This window comes from Lepidothrix coronata, unplaced genomic scaffold, assembly GCF_001604755.1.
Source record: "Lepidothrix coronata isolate B3197 unplaced genomic scaffold, Lepidothrix_coronata-1.0 Scaffold124, whole genome shotgun sequence".
Lineage (NCBI taxonomy): Eukaryota > Metazoa > Chordata > Aves > Passeriformes > Pipridae > Lepidothrix > Lepidothrix coronata.
In genome coordinates this window covers 147284-162404 of record NW_016690304.1, presented here as the reverse complement: position 1 = coordinate 162404, position 15121 = coordinate 147284, and the positions used below count along the sequence as shown (strand labels likewise).

At 44.1% G+C, this 15121-nt stretch overlaps 1 protein-coding gene across 13 annotated transcripts in view; it reads left to right on the top strand.

Annotated features, from left to right (window-relative positions):
- The window catches only part of PCDH15 (protocadherin related 15), a 688108-nt gene that overhangs the window by 581426 nt on the left and 91561 nt on the right, over nucleotides 1-15121 (top strand). For all 13 annotated transcript variants that reach the window (XR_001876630.1, XM_017826140.1, XM_017826139.1 and 10 more), the window contains 3 exons: nucleotides 922-1050; nucleotides 12685-12990; nucleotides 13555-13779. Coding sequence is in view for 12 of the 13 variants with exons in the window: in XM_017826140.1 (XP_017681629.1) it covers nucleotides 922-1050; nucleotides 12685-12990; nucleotides 13555-13779 (660 nt within the window). In the remaining variant the exon portion in view is untranslated. The remainder of the gene's footprint in view (nucleotides 1-921; nucleotides 1051-12684; nucleotides 12991-13554; nucleotides 13780-15121) is intronic.

The window sequence follows — 15121 nt, the reverse complement described above, 5'->3', positions numbered from 1 at the left end:
AGCCTCTCCTGCTGCTCCAGCCCCTTCCCCAGCTCCGTTCCCTTCCCTGCACACGCTCCAGCCCCTCCGGGTCTCTCCTGCCGTGAGGGGCCCAAATTTCCCCCAGTGTAGCTTGATGCAAAGCAGATCCATATCCAAAGGCATTTAAACCCAGGAAAACTGATCTGAGACACTGTGTTGGGTGAATTGATTTAAAATTCAATAATGTATCAATGACAATAATGTGGGGGGGATTGTGTCTGGGACTCTCAGTGTGTAGAAGTGAAAAAGGATGTGACTCAAGCTGTGAAGATCCACAAGCAAAGTATTTCCCTCTCCAGCTGTGTTTGATTGGGATAGAAAAATTTCCACAGGAGCACAGACAAGTTTTGTGGATGTTTTATGTGTAAAAGACAGTTAATTAGGCTGTTCCCACGAGGCACCTCTCTGGCTGCTAAAATTGGTGTGGTGGGGCATAAAGCACATCAGTGTGGGGTGGGGGAAGGAGGGTACAGGAGGATGAGACAAGATGATTGTGCCACCTCAGGGTCTGACTGATCTGCTCAGCTCATCATCACAGGGGCATATTTTGATTTATAAAGTCACTAATTTCTTTCCAAATTTATTGTTCTGGCAAATTTTGATTTTTCTGGAATTTTTTGGGGGAGTGGAAGCTCCACAAGTCTTTCAGATGAGGTGTAAGAAAAAAGGTATCTGATGTCCTTTGTTTAATATATTATTCAATCTCAAGCCTTTTTTGTCTGATAAGAATGGAAAGATTAAAAGAAGCTCTTCAAATTAATGCTGCTTCCTCTGTCACAAATTGATCATCTGTTTACCTGTGATTCTGTACTGCTCAGGTCTAATAAATAACAATAAGTTTTTCACCTGGGAAACTGTAAAACAGAGATAATTTGTTCATAGTGTTATTTTTCTCCTTAGACCTCAACTGCTACTGTCAATATAGTGGTGACAGATGTGAATGACAACGGACCAGTTTTTGACATGTTTCTACCCAAAAACCTCTCTGTGCAGGAAGAGGAAGCCAATGCTTTTGTTGGTCAAGTTAGGGTAAGTCATTTAAATCGTTTATTTTATTATCCAAACTGTCCAGACAGTTAGGAAAGAGCATGAAATAATTGTGCCTTAGGCAAAATCTCACCAAAATGTCAGAAGTTTAAATGCAAACTGTCCATTGTCAGATGTATTTGTGGTAACAAAGTCGTGTTTTGAGCTTTAAAATATAGAATTGTGCTTTAAAATATGGAATTGATTGTTTTCTTTGCTATGTTTAATAGCTGAAAACACTTTTTCATGTAAAAATAACACATTAAAACCCTGGGGTTTTTTAAGAAATGCCACTGTAAAAACTCACTTGTCACAGATTTCCAGTGTTAAAACAGTGTTGCCACGTTTTTAAACTCTTGCTGGTTTCTGTTTAAATCATTTCCTACCATACTGAACAAGTGACACCCAGCTATAGGAAATTGTCCCACATATGGAACATTTTAAGGCCATTAAGGTGAAAACCAGTTAAAGCCTTGACTGAAATAATTGATTACCTGCTGTAAAAATAGATGTTGCTTGGGGGTATTGCTAATTTGAGGGATTTGAAGCTGTGTAAATTTTTATAACACCTGTGAGTCTTGTGAACTCCTGGCTGCAGATTCAGTCACTTGAAGCAAACATTGCTTTTTTTTTTTTTGGGCAAAGTCATTTTTTTCCAGCATCAGGTGCAAGAAGAAAGTGTGAAGGAGTTGTTTCTGTGGGGTTTTGATGCCCAGTGGTTGAATGTAATGTTTCATATCTGCTGCAGGGATGAGTTAACACTAAGGTTGGATGCAGCATGAGCTGTAGGTTAAAAGATGAATTTGAAAGCAAAGTTTTTCAGGAATTTAAGTGAAAAATCTACCTTTTTTTTTTCCTTTTTCTCTAGTAGCAACCATATAAATAGAAAATGGGAGGTCCTTAACTCGTACCTTCAGGAAGAACAGGACATTTTGAGTACCCTGGGAACCATCTTGGGTAGCATATATCCATAATGAGCATGGGTTTTTTCCCAATTTGTATTATTTAATAAGACATCAGAGACTGGTCTGAAGCCTGGGACATGGGGAATTTAGGATCCCTCACTGCAATTAAATCAGGTTTCACAAATTGTTGGGTTATTGCTTTGGTTTTTGGCATTGCCTTCGTGTGTGGTGGTTTTTCATTTTGCCTGCTAAAATGCACGGGTGTAACAGTTCAAATCAGTACCAAATATCTTTAAAATCCATTTTGGGTTTTGCTGGGGGCCCTCAAGGCTCAATCATCCTCTCAAACACGAGGGTGGATGTATATTTAGCTTCGATGGAACTATAAAATATAACAACTTATCAGCACAGAACCTCTCTGTCTTCTAAATTAGTGGGATTTCTAAGTTGTGTTGAAGTGAAAATATTTCCTGAAGCCTTGGGAATCTCTTGTTCCCAGTTGTGGTGTGACAAAAACTGGTTCTACCATTTCCAGTCATGGTTAACACCAGTCTCTTGGCGCAGAAAGCTTTCTCTTTATAGCACAAATACTGGATGTAGTTCCTGTTGTTCCGTGTTCACAAATGCAAATCAATGTAGAAATATCCTTTGGAAAAACCATTCCATGGTACAGAAAAGAGAGATTTGGGCATTTGGAATTTTTTTTCTGGCTTCAGCGAGGTTATTGAAATAGTGTTGGCGAGCGTTTCGGTGTAGCTGTGTTGTTTGAGGATATTCCTCTTTAAAAACTGAAATAGCTTTTGGTGTGTTGTGCTTTGCTGTACAATAGAACCACGGCAGGTATGGGAGAGGTTTCTGTGGGAATACAGTTTGTATAGAAGCTTTAATGTGGTTAAAATATGCATAAAGGCCTATTTGAGGTGAGAACAGCCTGGTAAAAGAACATGAACTTGTGATGTGTGTTTTCCCTCCCAAGAATTAACCCCCTGGCTACCAAGCTTTTCAGAATGTCTTTTACTACATTTATATCTAACAGAAACCTGAAATCCACCAGAACAAAGAGTGACATAGATGATTAAAAAAAAAAAACAACAGGTTTTTGATTGTCCCTTTCCCTTTGGAATGTCGTCATCCCATTTTGCACAGGGAAAAACAGAGCAAGAGATTTTTACCTTCAGAGCCCAGAAGATCTGGCCCTGCTGCTCCTTGAGGCAGAGGACCTGATGGTGAAGGATATGGAAAAGGTGCTCAGCCACTTAGGATCTTTTACACGTGGGGTTTGGTGTCAGGATCATCACCTGCCTGAGCTCAGATGGGGTTGGGTTGGGAGGAACCTCAAAGCTCATCCCACCCCCTACCATGGGCAGGGACACCTCCCACTAGCCCAGGTTGCTCCAAGCCCCGTCCAACCCAGCCTTGGACACTTCCAGGGATGGGGGTATAAACAAGCTGGGGTATAAAACAATTAGTTTGGACACTCCCATTAATAATTTGCCACAGACAAGAGTTTTCTGTGCCCTGCTTTGTTTTGAGTGGGAAAGTTGGACTTCAAAAGGGATTCCCATGAGGGCTTAGGTGGCATCTGGGAGGTTGTTACCCAAGGAGATGTAGAACAAGGGCAGTGAAAGATTTCCTGTGGGAGAGGGCAGGGTTTGTTCCTGCAGTCAGGCAGGATCCACACTCCGGAGTGCTCTCACTCTCCAGCACTCCAACAGCTCTGTCTGCCAGTGGAGTTCAGTTCCTGAAGGCACTGGCACAGGAGTTCTGCCTGGGGGGGGGGTTGTGGAGCAGACTGAGGATTAAAAGAACAAAAACCAGGCTGGCAGTGGAGCAGATGTCTTTCCAATCCCTTTTATTTTGCACTGCCTTGTCTAAATTGGGGCAGTCGGGGGTGGATTGGATTCCCTGCTGCTCCCTCACGTCTGATCCCGGGGATGCCCCGAAAGGCAGCGGGAGAATTGCTGCATGAAGGTCTCTACAAAGGAGCAAGGGGAAGCAAAAAGCTGCAAATGGGAAACTTGACAGTGAAATTCAGGCAATTCGTTGCAGTCTAAAACATGCTGAAGGCAGGGCATTGGAATGATTTGCCTTGCACAGTGCTCTGTTATCAATACCAGGGGCATGGGAGGGAAAGCATGAAATGACATTTAGGAAGGGATCGATGTATCGACTGCAAAATCTGCTGGCAAGTTCACAGTCCTGTTCAGGGAAAATCAGTCCCAAGTAGTTTGTTGCATACTCAAAGTGCAGTGTCTGGTTAAAGAAGAAGCTGTTGAGCTCATGGGGCCCAGGAGAGGGAAGACATCACTGGACTGAAGGTTTTATTCATGTTTTTTAATATATATATATATATATATATATATCAAGATCCCTTCACTCCTCCCTATCATTTGTTTGTTGATGGTGTATTTTTGTGATCAGCACTGTTTGAAATCTCCAACTTGTATGTGTTGATATCAAGGGGAGACAGCACTGGGGAAGGAAATGAGAAGGAAAATAGAGATAAAGAGTTATGTGGTGGTGGGGAAACCACTCCTTAATCAGATGCTCAAGTATCACTGACCTTAGATCTTCCCTGAGATGGAGACTGTATAAATACGTTGCAGTACTGAGAGCAGTTTGCAGTGTGTGTGATACCTCTGTCACCTGCTTCTTTTTAAAGGATGGAAAAAAATGCTTAAAGGAAGTTGTTCTTTAGAAGTGGAGCTATTCTACCTCCTGGAAAAGGGTTTTGGAGGCCGTTCTTTGATTGTACTGCACAATGGAAATATTTTGCTTTCCTTTTGACATAATAAATGTGAAATCATACCTGTGGTAGAAATCCAATAGCCTTTGTTCACTGCAGAGCAAAGTCAGGCAAAACTAAGACAAAACTAACTGGGTGAGACAGAGATATCCTGTCTGGCACCAGTCTACTGATCCTAGACATTGCTTTTTAATGGGAAAGAAGTATTTTAAATGCCTTGGGTAAAGAAGCAAACTCACTCTTGAATGCTGATGAAAGGTAATTATGTCACCAATTTCCTAACAGAGCTGTCTGTCTGTGGGTATCAGTGAATTGTGACAAGTTCTTTTTTGACAGAGGGCTGGAGCAGTTCTGCTGGGAAGAAGGGCTGGGAGAGTTGGGATTGTTCAGCCTAGAGAGGAGAAGCTTTGGGATGGGTGAATTGTGGCCTTCCAGGGCCTGAAGGGGATGACAAGAAACAGGGAGAGAGACTATTTACAGGGCTTGGAGTGACAGGACAAAGGGCAATGGCTTCAAACTGACTGAGAGTAGTTTAGGTGGGATATTGGGAAGAAATTCTTCCCTGTGAGGATGGGGAGGCCCTGGCCCAGGTTGCCCAGAGAAGCTGTGGCTGCCCCTGGATCCCTGGAAGTGTCCAAGGCCAGGTTGGACGGGGCTTGGAGCAACCTGGGCTAGTGGAAGGTGTCCTTGCCCATGGCAGGGGGTTGGCTGGGCTGGTCTTTAAGGTCCCTTCCAACCCAAAGCATTCTGTGATTCAATTTTTATTTAAATTCACGAGGCTCAGGATTTACAGCCCAGTTTAAATTTCACAGATGTTGGTGAGGCTTGTTGTGTTGGGCTAAATGACCTCTGGAGACCCCTCACAACTCATTGATTCTGTCTTTCTATAGACAGGAAATCTTCTTCCAGTGCTGGTGAAGTATTACTGCCCATGCCCATGGCAGGGAGCTTGGAATGAGATGATCTTTAAGGTCCCTTCCATGTAACATTGCAAGATCTTGTGAAAAAGTCCAGAAAGGAATCCCACTTTACTCAAATCACTGCATTTTGAATTCATGTAATACATGTAAAAACAATATAAATCAGAATCCATAAAAACCTAATCAGAACCTAAAATCAGAGAATCATAACGTGGCAGATGGACCTCAACCAGAGAAAGTTCAGACTTAGGTTCTTGTAAGTGGTTGATCCTTTGGATAGAACCTTTGTGGTATCATTTTCTTCCATGTTTACTAAGAAATCTGCCTACAGGTTAGGTTAGATAGGACTTAAGGACTTTAATAGGACTTTCAGCACCATCTCCCATAAGATCCTCATAGAGATGCTGGTGACATAGAGATTTTCATGTGCTTCTAGTTGGCTTTTCATTTGGTTCTTAACAGGCAAATTCCTTCTGCCTCTTAAAAAGTTTCAATTCCGAGCCTGTGGCATGAGAGGAAATAGATGTGGACATAGATTTGTGCTACTTATTTCTGGTTTAGATCACCAGTGCTGGACAGGATCACCTTCTTTCTGCTAAAACCCAAGGGGTTGTGTTATTCCTGAAGGATATTTTGCAGCCCTGCTCTACCACGGGTCCCTGAACTTAAGTCAGCTTAAGGCACAGATCAAGTAGGTTAAAGAAGCTCCTTACCATTGGTAAATGAATTTCAAAAGCTGTGCTCTTGTCTTCCCTGTTCCCAATATCTCTTACATTTGTGTATTAATTTCCATCTTTACCTTCCCAGTGATGCCATTCCTGGTTCAGTGCAGTGCATTATTGATCCTTGTTATCAGACCAGTTGCACAACCGTGGCAGTTGCTTGTGGAGAGTCCAGGGATTTTTTGAATGAAAGGAATCCTTGTTTTTGTCTCCTGACACCTTGCCTTTCAGAGTGCTTTTAAGCCCTTTTATTTCTTTCAGCCTGATGCTGTAATAAACCTTCTGAATCAGTGGTTTCATGTCTGAGCTCCAGGAGTGTTTGGACAACACTTTGGGGACGGGGTGGGATTGTTTGAGTGTCCTGGGCAGGGCCAGGAGCTGGACTGGATGATCCCTGTGGGTCCCTTCCAGCTCAGGATATTCTAGGATAATACAGGCCCATTTAGGATTTTGATACCTGATTCCCATCCCTGGAAGTGTCCCAGGCCAGGTTGGATGTGGCTTGGAGCAACCTGGGCTAGTGGAAGGTGTCCCTGGCAGGGGATGGAACGAGATGGGCTTTAAGGCCCCTTCCAACCCAACCCCAAATTTCCTTATAATACATGTCAAGTGTCTTTTTTTCTACTATTCAGACCTCTTGCCTTTGCTATCTGTAATTAATGTAAGAAAATTAATTCCCTTTAAGTTTTCTTCTGTGAACAAGAGAGATGACAGAATGCAACCAAGAGCATTAGAAGAGTCTGACTGGTGAGATAAGTACTTTTAAATCCAAGGGTTGACTGTTATGTTCCAGCTTGGATTCTAATTCTAATATTCTTTAAGTAGGTGGGCTTAGGAGGAGAGCCAGCAGCCAAGAGAAATTCCAAAAATAACTTTCAAATGGATTAACATATTAGAGAAATCTTTGGGAGCCCAGCTAAACGTGGAGATTTCCAGCAATATATTTCATCTGTGATTTAGAAAGTTTTGTTTGGTGAGGGGTTTTTTTTGTTGTTTTGGCTTTGCATTGTACATGCATTGGTTTCATCTCTGAATTGCCAAAGAACATACTCATCAAAAAAAGCAAAAATTCTAATCATCCTTCAAGTAAACCCAAGTCTCTAAAGTTAGGCTTTGGTTGTGTGCCAGACTGAAAGAAGCTTGTCTGTTTTTAAGTGTTAAAATGTGATTAACTTTTGTAGGAGGTTCACCAGCCCATTAAATCATGAATTTGCAGCCATGAGGTTTTTGATTTTCATTTATTTTAATTTATATTTGCTCGTAGCATTTAACTGCTCTTACTGTGTAGTTTCATTATGAGTCTCATTTAATTGGTTTGGGAAGTAACCCTCCAGATGCTCTGGAATTAGCATTGACTGGGAAAGTAATCATCAAAGGTTCTTCTGGCTTGTCCAGGGGCTAAAAATGTGTCAGTGTCTGAAAATTTACAGGGTGTCACCTTTATCCTTCTCCGAGTATAGTGAAGGATAAGCTGGTATGACTTGGGAATTCAGCAGGATATGGAAGTTCCTGGAGGATATCCCCAAAACCTGTAGTATTTTTCCAAAGGGTGTGTGTGGAAGGCAACAGTTTGTTCTCTCCAGGAAGAGGGAGTTGCCTTGACATTTCAAGAGAGCCAAAATCTGGGAATCCCAGATAGGTTTGTGTTGGAAGGAACCTTAAATCTCATCTCATTCCAACCCCACTGCCGTGAGCTGGGCCACCTCCCCCTGCAGCAGGTGGAATGTGAGGGTGGCAGATCACTGAATTTGCCCCCTGCTAGAACCATGTCCAATTTTATTTTGTGTTCTTTCTATCATCTCTCCTCATTGGGTTATTTTGTGCAGGCCAGTAATTCAGGATATTCAGGATTTATCCCACAGTGTAACCAAGCCTCTGGCTCCTGCAGTGCACCATGAAGTTTTGTGTTGGCACCTCCTCGTCTTTTGCTTTGCTTAGAGCACATGATGAACGAAATAGAGAAGAGAAAGTATGTATAAAATCAGGCAAAAAGGAATGAAAGAAAGGAAAAGCCTTTCTGAAGTTTAGGCAAGAGGAAAATCCAAACTTTTGTGGATGACTGATGTTCCTTCCTTAAAATATTCATAAATAAATACCAAGAGGTCAAGAACATTTCAAATATTTGTGGCCTCTTTCTGCACTTGGGAGATGTTAATTTAGTCCTGTGGGCACAAACAGGAATATCCCTGCAAAGCAAGTACAAAATCCAATTTAACACTCCCACCCACACTTGATTTGCTGTTTGACACAAATGAAGGGCTTGGGAATATTTCCAGCCCATAATAATAAACCCATTAAACCCTCAATAATAACCCTATTAAACCCATAGTAATAAAAAAATCATGTTATCAGCCATGCAAACAGTAATTCTCACCAACAGCATCATTTGGATCCTCCAGCACAATTCCCATCCCTCCCTGGAGCTGTGATGTTTGCTGGAATACTGGGAAGCTGGGGGAGATCAGGAGCTTCTGTTGGGTTGGGAGGGGATGGCAGGGAACTTCTGTCCCTCAGGAAGGGAAATTTAACCTGGAGGAAGTTGGTTTGGTGGTAAAGTGGTCCCTGAGAAGTGTTGCAACTTGGGGATTCCCATTGTGTTCCCTCAGCTGTGTAGGAATAACAACCCACTGCCTTATTTTGCTGTTCTCCAGCTCTAACAGTCCAAGCCCAAATCCTCAATTAACCTGCCTAAATCCTGTTCCCCATCATGAGCAAGAGTTGTGGGTATTACTGGAAGGTTTCCTTTGAAAAGAATGATAATGATATAATTAATATTGTTGACATTAAAGCCCTTGTCATTATATTGCAGAGTTAATGATCCTTCAAGAGGCATTTTGGTAATTCAGATCTCCCAGAACTGTGTTTTCAAGCTGTTTGAGACAGAGGAAGATAATTTGCTACCCTGGAATACTGTTGCTTTATATTCTTAGGAATATCCTAGGAATGTTGAAGCAGAGTTGGTAACACAAATTTCAATTTACCACAACAGGTAAAGGCTGTCACCTTGGAGATGAGGGTATCTCTAAAAAATATGGGATGAATTTCCTGGGAAATAAAGTAGCAATTTATTTGGGTTTTATGAAGCAGTACTTTGTAAGTTAATGATGGAAATGAGAGTTGTCATGTGGATCTGAGGAGTTACTGGAAGAAGAGCAGTAGTTGCTCTGGCTCTGCAGAGGAACGTGGTGTTCCTAATTGTGAATAAACATTATGAGATGTATCCTGGGCTGCATCAAAAGGAACATGGCAGCAGGTCCAGGGAGGGGATTCTCCCCCTGTGCTCTGCCCTGGTGAGGCCCCACCCAGGTCACTGTGCACAGTTCTGGTGTCCCAGCATCACAAGGACGTGGAATTGTTGGAGCAAGTCCAGAGGAGGCCACCAAGTTGCTGAGGGGGCTGGAGCACCTCCCCTGGGGAGACAGGCTGGGAGAGCTGGGAATGTTCAGCCTGGAGAGGAGAAGGTTGTGTGGAGACCTCACAGCACCTTCCAGGGTCTGAAGGGGTACAGGGAAGCTGGAGAGGGGCTGTTCATTGGAACTGGAGTGACAGGACAAGGGGGAATGAGTTCCTACTGCCAGAGGGCAGGGATAGATGGGATACTGGGAAGAAACTCTTCCCTGTAAGGGCAGGGAGGCCCTGACCAAGGTTGCCCAGAGAAGCTGTGGCTGCCCCTGGATCCCTGCAAGTGTCCAAGGCCAGGTTGGACGGGGCTTGGAGCAACCTGGGCTAGTGGGAGGTGTCCCTGCCCGTGGCAAGGGGTGGAACAAGGGGTGGAACAAGGAGATCTTTAAGGTCCCTTCCAACCCAAACCATCCTGGGATTCTATGATTCTGTGGAATGGGAGAGGTGGAAACGGGCATCTCACCTTTCTGTGTCTCTTGCAGCACTGGCAAGAAGGGCCAGTCGGTAAGGGATTGTTTTATTTTCTTTTTTTAAGTCTAATTTATGCTCCTGCAGATGTTCTTAATTGAAAAAAAAAAAAAAAAAACAAACATTTACCTTAAACTTAGGTAAAACAGGCTCCTCTATCCTGACAAATGTGTCCATTTTGGTTTTTGGCCACACTGGCTGAAGGGAATTTATGAGCTCTTCAGTTGGGTAACTTTGGGGCAGTAAATTTCCCTGTCAGGCTGCTTGGACCAGTTTCCCTCAGAGCAGAGGGAAACCTCTGAGCGTGCAGGGGGGATGTTTCCAAATTATTCTTTTCCCCAGCAGAACAAAATCAGCTTAGTTCCCTCTCCCCATTTCCCAGGGATTGCGTGTGATTGCAGGTGGTGGAACACCAGAATGCCTGGCAGGTCCTGGGGGGACTGTGCTGGACCCTCAGGTGTTGCAGGAGTGCTCCTCTGATGGCTGAGGGTGCCCCAGGCTCCTTCGTGCTCTGGGAATCACTAAGGTTGGAAAAGACCTCCAAGGTCACCAAGTCCAACCTTTGGCCAAATCCCACCATGCACACTAAATATCACCACTTCTGCCTCTACAGGCACTGGAACTTTCCTTCCCTTTGCCAGCTGTGGGGATGAAGGGGAGGAGGAGTTGGGTTAGGGCTGGATGCAACAAAAAAATCTTGTAGCAGAAATGAGTCGGTTTGTTCTGCAGTTGTCAGGTGTTCACATCCCACTGTGGAGGGGGAAGAGTAAGTGATCCTCTCTGGAAACATGGATTATCACTTGTGCTGCCCCCAACTTTGACAGCTTTGGCTTATTGCAGGGGAGGAAACGTGCTCTGTACATGGCCTGCACACACAGGAGATCAGGAGTGGAGGGGGTTCAATGAGGCTGCACTGTGGGGGATAGAAAAAAACCCAGCCAATTTTGGGCTCAGTGCTTTCCCTGATACTTCTTTTTACTCCTAATGGACCTTAGCTAATAGAAGAAATTACTAAGGTTATTTGTGTAGCCCAGAGAAAAGTAACATCTGTGATTTGTATGTCGTGGGTAGAGCTGAAAACTGCCACGGAAACTGGTTTGTGGAGAGGCCCCAGAGCTGACATCCTGTCCTTCCTCCCAGCAGAGAGATTTTGAGAGAAAGCATTGACTGGAAAAGTCAGGAGCAGATGCCAAAACATCAGGGAGGGATTCTTGGTCTGAACATGTGTTGTGCTGTGGCCCAGCTTGACAAACCAGATGCTTGTGAAGCCAAGCCCTCGGATAATCCTAATGCTGGAGGATCTTCAGGTGGTGTCTGAGGGGAATTTTTGTTTGACACTGTTTGATTTGGGTGTTTCAGCGCTGCCCAAATCATTCTGGACTATGTCCTTAGATGGAGGATGGATGCAGACAGCTGGAATGGACACATTAGTTAGAATTTGGCTTTTCCCTAACACGTTTTGTCACATCCAGTGATGTTTTAATCGCCGCTCTCTGAAGAACTACTTAGTTTTCTACAGTTTGTTCATCGTGTTCTTCAAAACCGAATGTTACCATGTTTCATCCTTGTTCCTCTGCTCTCAGAAGAGGCCAGTCATTGCAGCAGGAAACTGTTTAGGTTTGTTCAGTTGGTGTCTCTGTTCTCACACACTGAACCTCCAATTTCGGTAGCAGCCAGTTAATTCATGACTGTCCTTATAGGGATGGACATAATTCATATGCTTTTCCAAGAGCTCCCAGGTTCGAATGCTGACCTGGTTTTTTTCCTCCTCTTAATTAAATTATGGTGTGATGAATAAGGTTATGTAAATGAAAAAAAAGGGCATCCTGTGAGCAAGGCATTCTCATTTATTTGCCTTTATAAATGACATCTGGGATGATCATGAGAGATTTGCATGTTTTGTTTTCAGAACAGTTGTCAGGAAGTTTCCCCGAATGTTTCATTCCGGTAGAAGTGTTCATTGTAAGACTTGGTAATGAAACCTTTTATCTTGTGGAAATCAATTAAAAGTTAATTAAAATTGTTAATAAGAAAAAGATCACTGTGCTTCTTCCCTGTACTACATCCATGTGCTAAGCAGGGGTGGCTGTGACTTCATCCTGACTGGTCTGTGGATAATTGTCCTTTTAATTGACATCTGTCAGTGGATGGTTGGATCTGCTTAGTTTCCAATCAGTTCTATTTCCTCCATAGAAATAACTGATCCAGACAAAAAGACAAACAAACAAAACCCCACAGGAAACTCCAAAAGTAATCTGAAATACTCCTATAATTGGAAACCAGGAGAACAAATTCTCATGAGACAACATTTTTGTATTAGGTTAATTTGGAAGTAGGGTGCCCTAAAGAAGCACCTCTGAGCAACCACACAAGCAGTGGTGCTCTGTAGAACCCTTCCCCAGGTTACCTGCTTTCCCTGGGGGAGCTGTGTTGAGTACGTGCATTAAAACATGGTTCTTCTGCTGTTCCTCCAGGCTACAGATGCAGATGCTGGGGTCAATGGGCAGGTCCATTACAGCCTGGCAAACTTCAACAACCTGTTCAGGATCACATCCAATGGCAGCATTTACACAGCAGTGAAACTCAACAGAGAAGTGAGGGACTACTACGAGCTCATCGTTGAGGCCACAGACGGAGCCGCCGATCCCCGTCGCTCCACGCTCACCTTGGCCATCAAGGTGCTGGATATTGATGACAACAGTCCTGTGTTTACCAACGCTTCCTACACCGTCTACGTGCCAGAAAATCTACCCCCAGGCACTGTCTTCCTGAAGATAGAGGTGAGGAAGTTACGGAGTGAAGAAGATGTTGTGTGATTGATTTAACTTGGCAGTGAGAGTGCAGGCAGAGATTGGGAACTGCAGTGTGGGGGAAGTCTTTTTGCCCAGAGAAGCTGTGGCTGCCCCATACCTGGAAGTGTCCAAGGCCAGGTTAGACTGGACTTGGAGCAACCTGGGCTAATGGAAAGCTACCCTGCCCATGGCAGGGAGTGGAATGAGATGGTCTTCAAGGTCCCTTCCAACGCAAACAGTTCTGGGATTCCTTGATCCTCTCCCTGGTAGTAGCTGATAGCAGGTGCTCCAGGGAAGAGAACAAGACCAGACTCATCTTCCATTGCCTCTTTCCCTGAATATTGTCCTTGTCTCCTGTGGCAGGTACCTCTGGTTTTTAGACCCCTCAGTGAATTTGATTCCTTGTGTCTGTGTACATCGAATACAATTAGAGCAATATAACAAAACTGCACTTGTTTGCAGCAGTTTTCTTTTATATATCCTTTAAATCTAGTAGGGATGTTTTGTGAAGAAGGGCTTTGTTTGGTCTCAAGTCCCTTTGTTTTCCTGCAGGCGAAGGATGTTGATCTGGGCTCGGACGTGAACTATCGCATCCGCACGGAGGAGGCACGACAGTATTTTGCACTGAACAGGCACACGGGCGAGTTGTCCCTGCTGAAATCCTTGGATTATGAGTCATTCTCTGACACAGAAGCCACCTTCACCTTCCTGGTGGAAGCCTTCGACAGCAAGGGCACGATGCCTCCTGGGCTGGCCACCGTCACCGTGAGGGTCAAGGTGAGAGCAGCCACTGCTCACTCAAGAGCATCCTGTCCTGGGGGGTACAAAACACTCTCACAGTCATCCCAGGAACACCAGAACAACATTAGTGTGTCTGCTCCTCTGCTTTTCACTTGGACAAAGCTACTTTTTCTGCCAGCAGCTTGTTCAGTTAAACTCGCATTTTATAACAGTTATAATTACTTTTCTGTGTGCAATTATGTAGTTAAATATTGGATCACAGGTTTATGAGCTACAAGGAAGACCTGACACATATATAAACATTTTGTCCTTCAGAATCCCCAAAAGGCTGAAACCAGCCCCTAATGGAATTATCTGCAAAAATGACCCAGTCATGTTTCAGGTGCAGCTCTGTCTCTCAGTCAAGTCCTTTTGAGCAGTTGCTTGATTTTTGTGAGCTTGGTGAGAGAAGACAGTTTAATTACTTGTAGTTTAGCTAAGGAGCAAAAATTGTAACAGGACCAAAAGCACAGCTCACAAATGTGAACTCCATCTCCAGCAACTTCAGTGTAAATCCAAGTCTGTGGAAAGAATTCAGCGTTTATGAATCAGTCTGGGGTTCAGCTTCCTGTGTATCTGCAGGTGCTGGGAACTGCCATATGGTTTTGAGTAATTCTGTTTGTCAGTCTCTACTGAACTCAGAATTATTTTGGGAAAGTAAATGTCTCCAATTATTTAGTGACAATGCAGGAAGGCTTCTGTGATACTTCTCTGTCTGCAATATTTCTCAGTTCTGAGATGCAGGTCACCTGTTCCCTAAAAATCTGTGCTCTGCCCTGGCAGGTTCCAAGTCAGTCACAGAAATCAAAGCTTTTGCCATCATTCCCTGAGGCTTTTCTGTTAGACTTTTAAGGAGGAAGTTGCTCAAACTTCCTTTTTTTTCCTTTAAGAAGCCTTTTCCCAGCACACTGAGTTTTTGAAAGAATTAAATGTTTGAGCTGGTTTGGGTGGGTTTGGTGGGTATTTTTAAAGGTACCTGTTTTCAAATAGGATTGTGTTCAGAGCAAGTTGTTGTCTGTGTCATAGGGCTGATGGACAAAGATGAAGGGATCGAGTGTCCCCTCAGCAGGTTTGCAGGTGACACCGAGCTGGGGGTGCAGTGACACACCTGAAGGACGGGGCCATCCAGGGGGACCTGGACAAGCTCGAGCAGTGGCCCCTGGGAATCTCAGGAGGTTTAACAGAGCCAAGTGCTGGTGCTGCCCCTGGGTCAGGAGAACCCCTGGGATCAATCCAGGCTGGGGATGAGCAGATGGAGCAGCCCAGGCAGAAGGCCCTGGGGGTGCTGGTGGGGCAGAGGCTGGACCTGCCCCGGCCCAGAAACCCTCCGTGCCCTGGG